Source organism: Hippocampus bargibanti, linkage group LG03 (genome assembly GCF_051943395.1).
Source record: "Hippocampus bargibanti isolate YZ-2025 linkage group LG03, ASM5194339v1, whole genome shotgun sequence".
NCBI lineage: Eukaryota > Metazoa > Chordata > Actinopteri > Syngnathiformes > Syngnathidae > Hippocampus > Hippocampus bargibanti.
This window is the reverse complement of record NC_142736.1, coordinates 2,047,138-2,064,034: the sequence shown is the minus strand read 5'-3', so window position 1 is coordinate 2,064,034 and position 16,897 is coordinate 2,047,138. Positions and strand designations below refer to the sequence as shown.

Genomic DNA, 16,897 nt, shown 5'->3' with positions numbered 1-16,897 from the left:
TATCGATACTATTTCTATGCACGCACGGAGAAAATTACATGCAAACAGGGTCGGATATATCGATAGTCCCGGTTATATCGATATTTTTTCGGACTCCCTTGAATATCGATATAACGAGACTTTACTGTATATATAGGGCCGAAACTACCAGTAAGACTTTAGTTCGCTGACAAAGCTTCTTGGATAAGAAGCGAAACGTCCGACACCTTCAAAGAAGTACAGATGACGGCTGAAGAAACCTTTTCATCGATGTTTCTGGAGAAATAACATTGCTGTGTTATTCTTCAACACCCCCCCCCCCCTAACCCCTCCACCCACTTACTCCTCCACGACTCGAAGTTGTTAACCTCCTGATCAGAGACGATGAGTCATGAAGCACCCACACCTCTGTTCATTTGTGATCTGTGAAGCTTCAGTGGTTTGCTGGATTGTTGGCTGCTATTGCTGCAGCAGGACTAGTTAATATTCTGCCGGTGCATAGCCAGTGGAGACACAATGTGTGTGTGTGTAGGTGTGTGTGTGTGTGCGCGTGCGTGCGTGTGTGTGTGCGTGTGTGTGTGTGTGTGTGTGTGCGTGCGTGTGTGTGTTATGTATGGGAGCCCTGCTTAAAATTCAGCAGGTTGAAGCACTAGACGAGCAGCAGCGTATCTTATCGCAGCAAAAGGCAATGGGAGAAGGCCCGGCAAGAAGAAACAGGATGCACAGAAGGTGGGGGTAGTGAGGGCGGGGTAGGCGGAACGAAATGGTGACAAGCCAGGAATGAAAAATAGAAAGATAAAATGAGCAAATAAGCTCAGAGAGTGTTTAGAATTTTCAACCATTCATACCCCCAAACCCAAATTTCACTTATGATCACCGAGGATGTTTTTCCTGTTCAACCCCATAATGCCATTCGTATCATAGTTGATACGCGGGTTTCTGAGAACTCACATACATGATGAATTATTTCATTAAAAAAATGTAGGTGATCTGATACATGTAATCTGCCCTCTGGTGCATGATCAGGACTCTACAGGAAGCTCACATTTTGTTTTTAGTCATTTCCAACATGGTTGCTCCCAGTGTATCGCGCCTTTGGGTTTTTCAGGAAAATCGTAGTGAATTTTTGGGAAGTGAGTGAGAATAACATCAAAATATTGGTCATTTTTAAAGATACATGTTTGAAAGAATGCATATTTATTCTGTAACCCATTCTTTATATTACAATTACAGTGATAGCTCGGCTTACAAACGCCTTAGCTAACGAATTTTTCTCCTTACGAACGTTAAATCCGCGAGAATATAATCTTGGCATACGAACTATTTTTCGGGAGACACACAGAGCGCCACGATGAGTGATGTGTCGTTCGCGAACGAGTCTGTTCTTGGAGCTGGATCTCTGAAGTGAACGAAGATGAAAATGGCAGCCGGCTTTTTTTTTACCTCTATTCCCTCACTGCTGCGTTCTTGACCAATCACGTGGCCTTAACCGACGACCGGGGGCGGTGAATAGAGGACCAAAAAAAGCCGGCTGCCATTTTCTTGTTAGGAGAACGGGCTCATTCGCGAACGACACATTACTCATTGTGGCAGCTCCGTGTGTATCCCGAAAAATAGTTTGTATGCCAAGGTAAAATTTTCATAAATTTAACGTTCGTAAACTGAAAAGTTCGGAAGCCAAAGGGTTCGTAAACCGACAAATCAGACCCCATCAATTTTAGAATTTTCTCCCCCTTTTCAGACACAAGAGGTCCAACTGCCCCCCTTTTTCTAATTTCCCAAATGCATCCCTGCAACCAATATGCATATACTACAGGATGTATTATAAGTACATATTCTAAAAGCATTTTTTTTTGTTCCATATTCTGGGATGCATAAATTAATGACATTCATTCCAATTAGCACAACTGATTTGATTTGCAAATCCATTTCGTGATGAGCTTGGTCACACAATGAAAGTGAAGATACCGCCATGTTGTTTTCCTCATCTTCCCCCCTTGCATAAATCATGTTTTTTTTTTTATTATGTCATTCTCTAAAAAGTGTTCAGTCGCAAAAGAAGGACGACCTAGTGGTCAACAAGCTTGTTGTGAAGACAAGCCTTTGTTAAAGGTCACCTCCACAGCAGCTACAATAATGCGTGGGAGGTGGATTCTACTTGCCGAATGACAAAGTGGTGCGCTTGTTGGGCCCATTCCAGTGTGTTAAAATGGCGAGCGGTGCCGCCGACATGGCAAAACCGCTCAGTGTTAATCACGCTTGTTACTTTGTTTTTCTTTTTGGCAGCCCTCGCTTTGTCAACGGTGACATTTTGCACAGATTAGGAGAACTGATAGTTTCTTCTCTTCGCCAAATCTGAAGCCATTGTTTTGACTCGAGGGTGTCATGATCTGGTTGACGACCAACGGGGGGCGCTGTCGCCCCCGCCTACACCTCACAGGTGCTGGTCGTCCCGATCAGATTGGCGACCAGCGGGTAGCGACGTCAGCCCTGCCTGCAGCCTCGCAGGTGTTGGTCGTTTAATCATTGACATTTAAAAGAACACCCGGCACGACCATCCGGTGCCGCTCCATTGTTTGTTTGCTGCTTGGTTGCTGCATGCATCGTGTACGTGTTTGTTTAACCTTGGCGGACTCTTACTTTTGGTCTTCTTTTGCTACTTTGTATTTTTTCCATTCAGATGATTTTGATGTTTTACATTTTGTTCCTGCTGACTTTATTTTAATACAATTTGTCAAACAACCTCCTGCTTCCTCCTGCCTGCTTTTTGGGATCCGAACCCGCCATCACCACCTTGCAAAACGTGACAGAGGGCAAGACAATACGTCCTGGCGTGACGTCACGAACAAGGGGGCGGGACCTTGTGAAACTGCATCTCCGGGGTCATTTTGAAGTAGTTTTGGGACACTTTAACTCATTTTTATATTGGTGTTTTGAATTTGACTAAAAAATATCATTTGGGTATTTTAGATGCTATAAAACGATTTTCTGAAAAATGGTGTTGGTTGTCCTTTAGCTTATCACTTTAAAATGAGTAAAATCTAAATAAAATGCATTGTACGTCTTTTTCACTTCCATATGCAAGCTCATTGACTGTCTTTTGCGTCCATAACGGTGTACTTACATTTTCTAATATTGTGTTTCATTTTTCCATATCCCATGTCGTTAGGATGGCAACTTCAGCCGAGCGAGCGTTCTTCCTGAGGACCCTCCCTTCCCCAACGTTGGACAATCATCCTTTGCTGATTTTGGTTAGTAGAATACGCGCACATTGAATATGTGGAATTCAACTTTTTCAATATCCTTTAGCTTTTTTTCACAGTGGTTTTTAGATGCGAACGTGGGGTATCTCACAATCAACGCCATTTGGACATTAATTGCTTGTTAGTATTACCAATACAGTGATACCTCTGTCTACAAACCCCTTGGCTTACGAACGTTTCGGTTTACGAACGTTAAATTGATGGATATTTTACCTTGGCATACAAACCATTTTTCGGGATACACACGGAGCTGCCACAATGAGTGATGTGTCGTTCGCGAATGAGCCCGTTCTCCTAACAACAAAATGGCAGCCGACTGTTTTTGTCCTCCATTGCTCGCCCCCAGTCTTCGGTTAAAGCCACGTGATTGGTTAAGAACGCAGCAGTACAGAGAGAGAATGAGAAAATGGAGAGAAAACAGTGAAATTTGGACTTGTTTCAACTTTGATATTTCAAATGCAAAGTGTAGACTGCAAGGTTAATATCCAATCAATCAGGCTCCACAAACAACCCGCACAAGCAATCTGTCCACTTGATGCAAAAAACTATCAACCCAGATAAACAGAACACATTTGATGAGGAACTAGATAAAATTATTGCAGAGAAAGCACCTACAAGGGATCATTCCTCAAGATGGTGAAAGAAGAAGGTTACGTTCCTCATCAAGTGTTTAATGCTGAGGAAACCGGCTACACCATTCCATCAAGCCGTCAACGACCATCACAAAGGTAAATAAAACAACTTTATTATACTGTACAGTTTATTTCTTTAATTATAATACCATCGTACATTTATTATACATAAAATAAGGTATATTTTGTGTAGTTTTAAGGCTTACAAAATTAGAAAGTAGAAAAAAGTGTTTTATGGGGACCTGGGAACGGATTATTCTCATTTTAATGGTTTCCTATGGAAAATTAATTTTTGGGATACACACTTTTCACCTCATACACTGCTTAAAGACTGCATCATTTTCACATTGTTGGGAATTAGTATTAACACAGTAACTACCTAGTCATAATATATTGTCTAATACCTCTACAATTGTAAACACAGATCCAGACAGCTTTACAGGATCATTCATATAATGATTGTTGGACTCACTAAATGTCAACAAATATTAGGCAGCTCTTATCAGGAGGCCAATTGTACAAAAAAAATTGTTCAACGTCTAAAAAGAAGCATCTTTCCCGGGACCAAATTGAACTCAACGGGGACCTAGTTGGTGTACGAAAGGCTCCTTGGCTAAGTCCCTTAAGCCTCCTCTGCATTTGAAGCAGGCTCATCTTGTAACTTTCTCCCGCCGTCGTCTATTGCCAGACAGGGTGAATCTACACAACACACACCATTTTACAAACACACACACACTGTTTTGTGAAAGTCTTATCCCCACTAAAACAATCTTGGACGGTGTGAGTCATTGTTCGCCTCGGCTTTACATTTTATTCACCACAAATCTCCGCCGGCTCACTTTAATCTCCGCTCTGCTGCAAAAGTAGCCTGCGAGGTTCTCTTGACTGGGTGAACGTCGGACAGTCACTGTGGCGCTTTTTCATTAATCACAAGCGGGGTAACCGGGATTGTGGAGAGAATGAAAAGACAAACACTCGCTCTAAAATTAATTGGAATAGTGATTTGGCTTGACTGTAAATGACTGAATTAGCTCTGTTGCAATGTTTACATTTGTATAGCATTTCTTTGCTATACACTTCCAGAACTGCCCTTCTTGGCGGACTCCATTTTCTGCTAGTATCTCTGCGAATGAATCACTAGTCATCCCTTAAAGGACAACCGACACCTCCCGACAAGTTGTGTTCATAATTTGTAAAATCACTTCAAATGACTTTGACTGAGCGTATTTTACAAAGATTCCACGGCATATAGCTATTGTGATATCATGAGAGGCAACTAAAGTCTTACTGGTAGTTTCGGCCCTATATATATCCCTACTGTCCAGACATGCTATGATACGCCCCTGCTCTCAGGTTCGGGGGAGCAGAGGACTACTCCCTGCGGCTCCACTGATTGTTTCTATTGTCCTGACTAACGACTGGCCTGATTGCCCTATTTGCTCTGGTATCACCTCATCAGCATTACTAATCCTATGTTGCCTAAGCAGGCTATTGTACGAACGATCCAAATGTAGCATATGTACACATTTCACCATGATGAGCACTTCTCAATGTTTGAAGTCCAGTTTTTGGTGTTCCTGTCTTCACCATGCTCCATGGTCGATTTAATGCCTTGGAAATCCTGTTGTACCTTACATCCGACCGATTCTTTTAAACACTGTGATCGCTCCGCTGCCGTTGAACCTCTCTCCCGCCTGGGTAATTCTCTCACCTATGTCTACAAAAAATGTCAGGAAAAGCATACAGGCATTGTGTGGACTTTATTTGCCGCTAGCAAAAGGCTGTTAAAATGGTGGCAGCTTTGTGCTGACTCCCATAAAACATGATGATGAACTGATATCAGGGGTGGAGGTTCCCATGAAAAAACAACAAGAGATCAAACCAACATAAACAAAAAAAACAGCTTGTTATAAATCATGCTATACGGTGCATGTCAGAGGAAAAGCTCTCAGGATGAGGAGGCAAGCGGTGAACAAAGGGTGAACAAAGATGGATGGAGACACACACCGGAGGAAGGAGTGAAAGTGACAAATGAGAGTAGAATGAAAAAAAGACCAATACTTCCTTTTTGAATCCAACCACCCTCTACGACACAAACGAGTAGTTATCAGAACCCTCCCGCATAGGGCTAAACTAATACCTACAAGCGTCGGGATCGCAAACGCCGCGTCGGGCTCATGGTCGGCGTCGCCGCCTCTTTGAGACAGGTGACCTCTTCTGGCTTTTCCGTTAGCAGGGAGAGCGATTTTTGGACAGCTCGCATGCGTGGGAAGCCGTGCGTATTTGGGTCAGCAGAAAGCGTGTGCGCCGACACAGTAATAAAGATCGATAATACGAAATATAAAATGACACTAAAAGTTAGAAGATTTATAAATGAACTGTCAACATTTTGGTATATAATAGTATTCAATCGAAAGCGTTGCTTAAAAACAACAGATTGACATCGTATACTATCCTGTCGTATAGGTCATTTGTTATGATCACGTAATCCTCACGTCAGCCATTTTGCATGCTTGTGGATTTACGACCGTTTGACTTACGACCGTTTTGTTCGAACGGAACCCGGTCGTAACTCGGATGTTACCTGTATTCCAGTACTCAGTACCTCTGTGAGTTGAGGCTCGACTAATTTGTAAACAAGCTGCAATAAGTGGTTTTAGCTTGCATCAACTACCAAAATGTAACCCCCTACCCACTAGAGGTTTTGTGTTCGGGATTTCAAATGAATTTAAAATTCTCCTCACCACTTTTTGTGCTTTTTCCAATAAGTCTACTTTTGATTTATTTATGTATTTTTTAATAACTCGGTCATGATTCTGGCAGATGGCGACGGCTACCAGGATCACCTCCTACCTCTTTGCCTGGATGAAGCGTGCCAACGCAGCGCCATTTACCTGGCCAAGTCGGGCTCCAAAGAGGTATACACACACACACACACACACACACACACACACACACACACACACACACACACACACACACACACACACACACAAACAAACTAAAACGACCTTAGTGGGATCCAGACATCACTGCTTTCTAATTTCGGTTTTTGTTGCTTCCACCACATGTACCGTATTTTGTGTATATGGCGCCCCCAAAAGCCTTGATTTTCTTCAAAAGATGACCCCGCGCCTTATATGTAAAGTAATATTGAGCCACAACAGGTTTCACAGCATCTGTCAGCAGCCACCTACTCCATTTTGTAACAACCTCTACTATAGCGCCTTATAATGTAGTGTGCCTTATACAGTGATACTTCGGCTTACAAACGCTTTAGCTAAAGAACTTTTTGCCTTACGAACATTAAATTCGCGAGAATATAATCTTGGCATACGAACTGGTTTTCGGGAAACACACGGAGCGCCACAATGGCTGGGGGACTAGTTTTCGGCAGAAGAACACCAAACCACACGGTCGAACAGCACTACTGTGGCTGGTGGACTAGTTTTCCACATCCAATTTCTTTGAGTGCACCCAGTGCAGACATGGTTTGTTATCGAGTAGAGTACTTTTGTTATTAAGTGACCGAAAAAGACCCAATCACAGCCGAAGAGGACACAAAACAAGATTACGGTCAAGCAGAAGAAGGAGATCATCGAGCAACACAAACGAGGTGTGTGTGTATGTGTGACTTAGCGCCCCACTACCAGTATGCTAAGTCGACCATTGCTACGTGTGGATAAGGGTGTTTCTGTGTTGTCTAAGCAACGGTCTCAGGCAATAGTAGAGGTTGAAAAACATCTGTTGATTTGGATTAATGAAAAGCAGCTAGCAGGGGACAGTGTGTGAGGGTAGTATCATCGAGAAAGCACGGCAACTTCACTCGGATCTCATCAAAAGGCAACTACATCAACGGCCATCACGAAGGTAAATAAAATGACTATTATACTGTACAATACAATAGCACATTTATTATACATAAAATAAGGTCTTTCTGTGTAGTTTTAAGGGTTATTTAGTAGAAAATTTTGTTTTATGGCGACCTGGAAAGGGATTATTCTCATTTTTAATGGTTTCCTATGGGAAATTAATGTTTGGAAGACACATTTTTCACCTTACCCACACTTTCTGGGAACCAATTAAGTTCGGAAGCTCAGGTATCACTGTATTTGGAAAACATTTATCTATTTACATATTATATTTGGAAAACATTTTGCATTCTTTGAAGGTGCGTCTTGTAGTCCGGTCCGCATTATTCAGTCTATGGGGAAAAAAATCAAAATATATATATATATAATATAAATATATAATATATATATAATGTAAAAAATCCAATTGTATACTTGTATACATTTAAAAAAAAAATTCCTAACAGCCACAACCACTCCATTCCATCAAGCCATCAACGACCAACACAAAGGTAAATAAAACAACTTTATTATATAGTACAGTTTATTTCTTTAATTACAATACCATAGCACATTTATTATATATAAAATAAGGTATATTTTGTGTCGTTTTAAGGCTTAGAAAAATCGAAAGAAAATTATGTTTAATTGGGATCTGGGAACGGATTATTCTCATTTTAATGGTTTTCTATGCCAAATTAATTTTTGGGATACACACTTTTCACCTTACACACTGTCTGGGAACCAATTAAGTTGTACGCCATGGTATCACTGTATAATAAATATTCATAAATAATGAACATATATAGCAAGTCATTTTCATTGTTTTGGGGATTTTGTTTTATTTGTTTATGTATTTATATTTAGTGCAGTTGTACGTGGCATCCATTGTGAGCAGATGTTCACTTTTTCTGGTCACCTACTGTATAATAGTGTCAGTGTTTTCCTTTGAGGAGGTCGCGCCACAAGCTGGACTTGTTTTTTGGAAAGCGAATAATGCAAATTGGATTGGATTGGATTTTCCTTTATTAGTCTCACAGTGGAGAAATAGGGTGCAATTCTAACTCTGTAATTGCAAACAGTAAATTATGCAATGCATTTGAATAAATGACATATCAGCAAAACAAAGTCTTTGAGTGCGCAACAAAATAGAAAATGAAATGCGAAACAGTGTTTTTGAGGAGTGGTGGGTGTTCGTTTCGTTTTTATTATTTATGGTACCAATGCATTTTTTTGCAAACAGTGCCTTCACTGCAGGGAATCTGTCTTTTCTTCAATATCATCCCGAGATTGCACGTTGCTGATGTAAGAATATGATTTGCAGCAGACACGGGTATCGTTTGTCACCAAAGAAAAATAAACATAGCTGGAATTTCGGGCGAAGAGAAATGAAAAAACTTTTTTTATTTTTACTTTTTTGAGCACTTTCACAACATTTCCTCGCTTACTTAAAAACAGTTTAGTGGGTAGTGATTGTCATGCTTTGCACGGTGGTGGTGGAACCCAGAAAAGCAGGCAGAAGACCCGGGTTGTATTTGACAAATTGTATTAAATAAAGTCAGCAGGAACAAAATCTCAAAAAACAAAGTCATCAGAACAAAAAGGTCCAAAGTAGCAAACAAAACCACAATTAAAACATGACAAGACGAAACAAACCTGACAGGGTGAAACAAACAATGACCCGACACTGAATGGTCCTGCCGGGAGTCCTTTTAACTGCCACTGATTACAATGACTAACATCTGTGCAGCTGCAGGTGGGGCCATGCCGTGCCACCTGTTGGTCGCAAACCAAAACGGACTACTCGGACCCAGCGTGCAAGGCACTTAAAATGACTTTGACAAACATAATAAACACGAAAACGGCAATTTGCCGGGAGAGAGAGGAGCCGCTGCGTGTTCACGCGCCACCATCTTGGAAAAAAAAACAAAAATAACAAATTATATGACAACACAGAGAGTCATTCATTCTTCAGCACTTGCTGTACCCTCTTTGTGACATGAAACAGTTCTAGATGAAAAAGGAGAGGATCAAAGCATCCTTTTCAGTAGTAGCAAAATGTTAAAAGCAAACACGAAGCTGTAGCATCCATTGGCGAAAAGACATTGTCTCACATCTCCTACCCCACATAAATCCGCTTCAATTCCAAGCCGCAACAGTTCCACATACGCATCAGCGCTCTGCGCTGACGCTCCTTTTCTTCTTCTCGCGAGCTCCTCAAGCCATGCATCCATCCAGCCGCAGACTTTCAAACAGCACCGACCATTCCGCTGAGCAAAGCGGGGCTGTGAAGACGCTCCCCATTCCAGGCGCAAAAACACTGTGACCTAAATTCAATGTAATCATAAATAAAATGGCGCACCGAAAGACAAACAACAAGTCATCCTTAGACCTCCTAGCATCTTACATTAAGCTAACGTGCATCATTTTTGGAATGTGTGCGGATAAAGACATGGCAACCCCGAAGGTCATCGTGCTAGCACACGATTTGTCATCTGGGTTACATTTTGCTCACAAATCTCACCAGCTAACTTCAAATATTCTACTAGAGCTGCACACAGGAATAGTTTGGAAGCACCGATGCTTAAAGAACAACCATCACCCCCATAATTTGTAAAATCACTTCAAATGACTTCTAGTGAGCGTATTTGACAAAGATTCCACCGCATATAGCTATATTTTACGTTTTAGGACTCGCGCTGAATATTCAGGAAGTCTTGTTTTCGAGTTGATGACGATGCCCGATGTGACGTCACGGAGGGAACACCCCTGACCGAGAAAGTGACACACAATGCATTTTGGGTCCTTTTTTTCATCTGAAAACACCATGTTGATGGCGAAATTAGAAGGAAAACTACATAAATAACGTGTTGGTGAATCGTTGTGTGTTGCGGCCAATTGCGGTAACACGCATAAAGAAGGTGTAAGTTGACACAAATTCCCAGAGGACAAATCAGCCCATTTCCAACGGAGCTTGTGCGCCATCTTGTGCATTTTCTGGGTGCTACATTCCAAACATTTATGCTTTTCTATTCAGGACTATTTGAATCATATTCATAACTGGATGAGTAACAAGAAAGCATCTTCTCCAAATCTGAACTCTCTGAAGCCATTGTTTGGATTCTGGAGCAAGGCAGTGTGTGACCAACAGTGATGTCACGAACAAGGGGGCGGGACTTTCTGAATCTGCCCAGTTCCGTGCTCACTTTGTGGCAGTTCTGGCACACTTTAAGTCTTTTTAATTGCCGTTTTGCATTTGACTTAAAATATCAGCCTGTGTGTTTTGGGTATTTTAGATGCTAAAAAATGTATTTCTGATGTCAGTTAGAAAACAAACCAAAAAAATGGTGTCGGTTGTCCTTTAAATAATCCACACCACCACCACCACTACCACTACCACCACCTTTTCAGTATACATCCCACAAGTTGGCAGGATGCCTTGCTCCCTTTCATTCCATCTTCTGCCACCGGAGAACCAGCTTCCACTTGCTTATTTTTACTCCCCCTCAAACTACCAAATCTCATCCAAATCCAAAATCGAAATGTTATCGGCTTATCCGCCATGTCCGCCCACACACACACTCACACACACACACACACACACACACACACACACACACACACACACGCACACACACACACATACACGTATATCTATGCATAATACCGCCTATTATTCCGTGTATATATCTATATATCGTGTGTATATATCATCTTTCGTGTGTCACATTTCACCTTTGACAACAAGGAACAATTTACCGAGAAATAAATGGTTAAGGAGAACGATAACATGAAACACAGGATTGGTTAGAGAAACCCATGATCACATTTTTTTCCATGCTTTAAAAAAACTGCTGTTGCTCCACAAACAAAGGACCGAATCTACAATTTTTTTTACCACATTTCAGTGAAGACGCTAGCTAGCCTCGGGGCATGTTTTGAAATTTTAATAAATGGCGTCCATTCAAAACAGTCCTTAAAATCAAGGGACATTCAACATTTTTGTCTTTTTAATGTTAATGCCAGAAAAAAAAATATTCTGGACTAATCAAGGTGAATTTTTCTGGCATCCTGACGAACTTAATTGGTTCTCAGACAGACAGAGTGTGTAAAGCAAAAAGTGTGTTTCCCAAAAATTTATTTCCCATAGGAAACCATTAAAATGAGAGTAATCCGTTCCCAGGTCCACATAAAACATAATTTTCTACTTTCATATTTTCTAAGCCTTAAAACTACACAATATATACCTTATTTCATGTATGATAAATGTGCTATGTTATTTTAATTTAAGAAATAAACTGTACTATATAATAAAGTCGTTTTATTGACCTTTGTGATGGTCGTTGATGGCTTGATGGACTGGAGTGGCCAGTTTCCTCAGCATTAAACACTTGATGAGGAACGTAACCTTCTTATTTTACCATCTTGAGGAATGATCCCTTGTAGGTGCTTTCTCTGCGATAATTGTTCCTCATCAATTGTGTTCTGTTTAGCTGGGTTGATAGCTTTTTGCATCAAGTGTACAGATAGCTCGTGCGGGTTGTTTGTGGAGCCTGATTGATGGGATATTTTGACCTTGCAGTCTACACTCTGCCTTTGAACTATCAAAGTTGAAACTCTCACTGTCGTCTACATCTCTCTTTAATGTTTAAACCACCTCCCCTCACTGCTGCGTTCTTGACCAATCACGTGGCTGTAACCGAAGACTGGGGCGGGGAATAGAGGACAAAAACAAGCCGGCTGCCATTTTCTTGTTAGGAGACGGGCTTGTTCGCGAACAACACATCACTCATTGTGGCAGCTCCGTGTGTATCCCGAAAATTTTTTTGTATACCAAGGTAAAATTTTCATACATGTAACGTTCGTAAACCGAAAAGTTCATAAGCCAAGGGGTTCGTAAACCGAGGTATCACTGTAGTGTATTTTTGTACATGAATAATTCGTTTTTCACGAAATTTGACATGATTTTTGGTAGTTAATTAATTTCTCTAAAAAGAGCCGGAATTCCTATCACTAGAACCCACATCTGCCCAAATCACAGCCAGATGGCCAGACAGTCGAAAAAGGTCCATGCAAAGTCTACCCCGATTTGCCGGTCAGTGGTCCTTGGTCCTGCGATGCTAACATATGGTCTCACTCCATCTCTGACTCTTGCTACGACCTCATTAACACCCACAAATGAAGTCATAGCTGTGCGATTAGACCTTTGAACTCCTCGATAGACTTTGAAGACATGATTGAAAAGGTCTGTTCTCCATGTTTGAAAGTGGGCGAAATTGTGAACCTCATCAAAATTACAGCCGTCCAATTGTTCCTTACCAGTTAGCCTCATTAATTGAAATACACAAATGCCGGTGGCTATTGGGTGGGATGTTTTTTTCACGCCACAAGTCATGATGAAAACTAGAGCAGTTTAACAGAACTCCCAAAATCACATGTCCAACAACAAATACTAAAACAATAAATCAATAACAAAGGCGGTAGAAAGCACAAAAATGGTACGACGCAAATCTGAGAAACAATCCTCAATCAAGGGAAATGTTTCTTCATCTGTACTTTTCTCCTCATCCGAAGAGCTTTGTCAGCAAACTAAAGTTGTGCTGGTAATCCTGGCCCTATATCCCTCATGGACAGAGGTGACTGTGGCAGACCTCTGGGTTAGTCTTAGGGTTAGGGTTGTCCTTGTCGATTGGTCTGTGGATCCTAGAATTCAATTGACAATGACAAAAACCCTGGCACTGGAGTGGACACATTTTTGCACGTCCGGCAGTGAATGAGTTAACTTTTTTTTCTTTTAATATAACAGGAACATTGTTAAAACAGATCGATGAAAAGGTTTCTTCAGCCGTCATCTGTAGAAAGAAACCTTTTCATCGATGGACCACTCCTGTACGACTGAGAGCTTACACAGACGTATTGTTAAAACAGGAAAATTGTTCTTCCAGAAAAAAATCATTTTGCTTGCAACGGTGAACGCCATGATTGTATTTTTCAATGTTAAAAACAAACCATGAGTTCCTAATGTCCATAAGTACCTAAGGTAACCCAGTTCCCACTGTGAGACTCCTTTATTTACATGCAACTGTAATACGTCTGTGTAAGCTCTCAGTCGTACAGGAGTGGTCCATCGATGAGAAGGTTTCTTCAGCCGTCATGTGTACAAATTATATACAGGGAGTGGTCCTCTGCTTCCCCCATCCTGAGAGTAGGGACCTATCATAGCTGTGTCCAGCGCCGCCATGTCTGGACATTAGGGATATATAAATAGGGCCGATACGACCAGTCAGACTTGAGTTCGCTGACGAAGCCTCTTGGATAGGAGGCGAAACGTCCGAAACCTTCAAATTTGTACACATGACGGCTGAAGAAAGCTTCTCATCGATGCAACTGTAATAATAATAATAATAATAATAATAATAATAATAAAATAATCCTAAAATTCACAACGGATTTGGCACAGTTGAACAAAGTTTGAAAGAAAGATTGATTGATGTGACGAATAGGGACATTGAGAGAGGTCATGGAAAAACATGAAGTGGTGAGAGATCAACGAGGCGCTCACTCAAAGTCAAACATTGACTCTTGGGTTTGCCTTGAAAGTTACCCGCCATTTGCATTTCAACTACTTTGACAGCATTTGCATTTCTCTTTCTGCATTTAGGGGATTCACATCCATCCTCTCGTTTTTTTTTCTCCATTCATCGCTATTTCAAATAAGTCATGCTATATTTTAATCAGGGAATTGAGGACAGCGAAGTACCCTATTTCCTTATCGTGCCTGTGGAAATACTCACTCGGGAGATATGGGAGAATTAAGACGTGGGTTATTTGAGTCTCCCGTGACTTGTCTTCAGTCAGACTTTAAAGGACAACCGACGTCTCCGGACAAGTTGTGTCCATAATTTATAAAATGTCTTCAAATGACTTCTACTGAGCGTATTTTACAAAGATTCCACCGCGTATAGCTATATTTTACGTTTTAAGACTCGCGCTGAATATTACGAAAGTCTTGTTTTTGAGTTGGTGACGAGTCCTCACGTTACGTCACCGAAGGAACACCCCTGACCGAAAAAAGGACACATTGTAGCAGTCCTTCCATAACGTCAATGTATTTTGTTGTACTTGTTTGGTCTGAAAACTTCATGTTGCACTAAAAAGAGGCAGAAGAGGGCGACAGAGCTCCGTGTAAGGAATTAATCAGCCTGTGGAAACGGGCTGATTAATTCCTTACACTGAGCTCTGTCGCCATTTTATGCCTCCTTTTTGGTGCTACATACCCCCCACCCCTGTTGCCTCAAAATGGCACAAAATAAATTATTTAATCGATTGCAAACATGTATGCTTTCCTCTTCAGAACTACAGTAAAGTCTCGTTATATCGATATCGGATATATCGATAGTCCCGGTTATATCGATACTATTTCTATGCACGCACGGAGAAAATTACATGCAAACAGGGTCGGATATATCGATAGTCCCGGTTATATCGATATTTTTTCGGACTCCCTTGAATATCGATATAACGAGACTTTACTGTATTTGAAACATATTCATAACTGGATGAGTAACAAGAAAGCATATTCTCCGAATCTGAACCCATTGTTTTGATTCTCCAGCAAGGCGTCTTGGGGTGACACCACCTATATCCCTCATGGCGGGACCTTCTGAAACTGGTCACTTCCGGGTTTATTTTTTTTTGCAGATTTTAGAAACTTTAAGTCATTTTTATTGGTGTTTTGCATTTGACTAAAAATATCATCCTGCGTGTTTTGGGTATTTTAGATGCTATAAAACGTTTTTCTGATATCAGTTAGGAAACAAAAAAAGTGATGTCGGTTGTCCTTTAATCGGCCATTTTAGGACTTTGGTCATGCCTGCTAACATTTGACATACTTTATCAAATAGTTTGCGAGTCATTTAGCCTCCGAGTCTCTATTCAACATATTGAATGGATTTCGACTTATGACCATTTGACTTCCGTTTGGTCGGAACAGAACTTGGTCGTAAATAGGATGTTACCTGTATTACTGTTGGATTCCTGTACAGACACGGTTGTCCTTTAAATTCTGTATTGTATTACTTGATAACATAAAGCGTGCAAAAAAATGGCGGAAAACATCACATAGGGAAAAAAAAAATGCTTTTTTTTAGTCCTTGTGTGTGTTATCGCTTACCTGCGTTGCACGAAAACATCAGCATTCAAATTTGAATGAGGCAAACAAACCACACAAAAAAAGCCTTTCACACACTGCCGTCAACTTGCTGTCGAGTGCCTATCGCTTCATTAGGCCAAGAAATTAAAACGTGGGCAACGGCAGTGGAGTCTCAGGGTTACCGCCAGGGAGCCGGCCAAGATAGACAGACAACAAGGCAATTGAATTACTTTTATAAGCAGGCCTTGTGACCAAGTAATGGCTTTTTATGACGCCGCAGACATAACGACTGGGGAAAATGTTCATCGCATTCGGAGCGTGGCGGAGAAGGGTGACTGTGTAAGGAGGAAAAAAGGGGGTTTGGATGATAACGTAGTATTTGGTTCCAAATGACAATTTAAACCCATGCGCATGTTAAGAGGTGTGTTTCAATTCCAAGGCTAAGTTTCAAGGCTGATGTTAAAATGCAATAAATGGGAATATGGCACACAGGAAACGTGTTTTCAGAACAACAAAATTCAGAATCAGAATCATCTTTATTGACAAGTATGTAGAACACACAAGGAATTTGTTTCCGGTTGAACACGCTGCACAAGTATCATCATACAGTTGCATTTGGGCTACTGTTCAACGAGTTAATGGCTTGGGGGAAGAAGCTGCTGGATTTGGTGCACATGGATCGGTAGCGCTTGCCTGAGGGGAGTAGCTGGAAAAGGTGGTGGGCAGGGTACGGAGGGTCCAGTAGGATTTTCCGCGCCCTAGTTTGGATTCTCCTCGAGAGTGGGTAGGGCGGTGCCAATGATTTTTTTCATCGCCAAACCTTGAATAAAAATTCAATCGACTTTGACAACTTGCATATCTGTCAACCTCCACGGCTCCATGCCCTTACAAACTGTCGTATTTTCCCTTACGAAATACAAAATAATCGTACACCATATTTTTTTTGTGTCAAACGTGTTTATTTATGTACAGTAAAGTCTCGTTATATCGATATTGGTTATATCGATAGTACTGCTTATT

At 41.1% G+C, this 16,897-nt stretch overlaps 1 protein-coding gene across 1 annotated transcript in view; it reads left to right on the top strand.

Moving 5' to 3' along the window:
* Positions 1–16,897, top strand: part of itfg1 (integrin alpha FG-GAP repeat containing 1) — a 99,797-nt gene that overhangs the window by 17,543 nt on the left and 65,357 nt on the right. The window contains exons 8-9 of the mRNA XM_088993183.1: positions 3,149–3,230; positions 6,698–6,792. Of these exons, the coding sequence (XP_088849309.1) occupies positions 3,149–3,230; positions 6,698–6,792 (177 nt within the window). The remainder of the gene's footprint in view (positions 1–3,148; positions 3,231–6,697; positions 6,793–16,897) is intronic.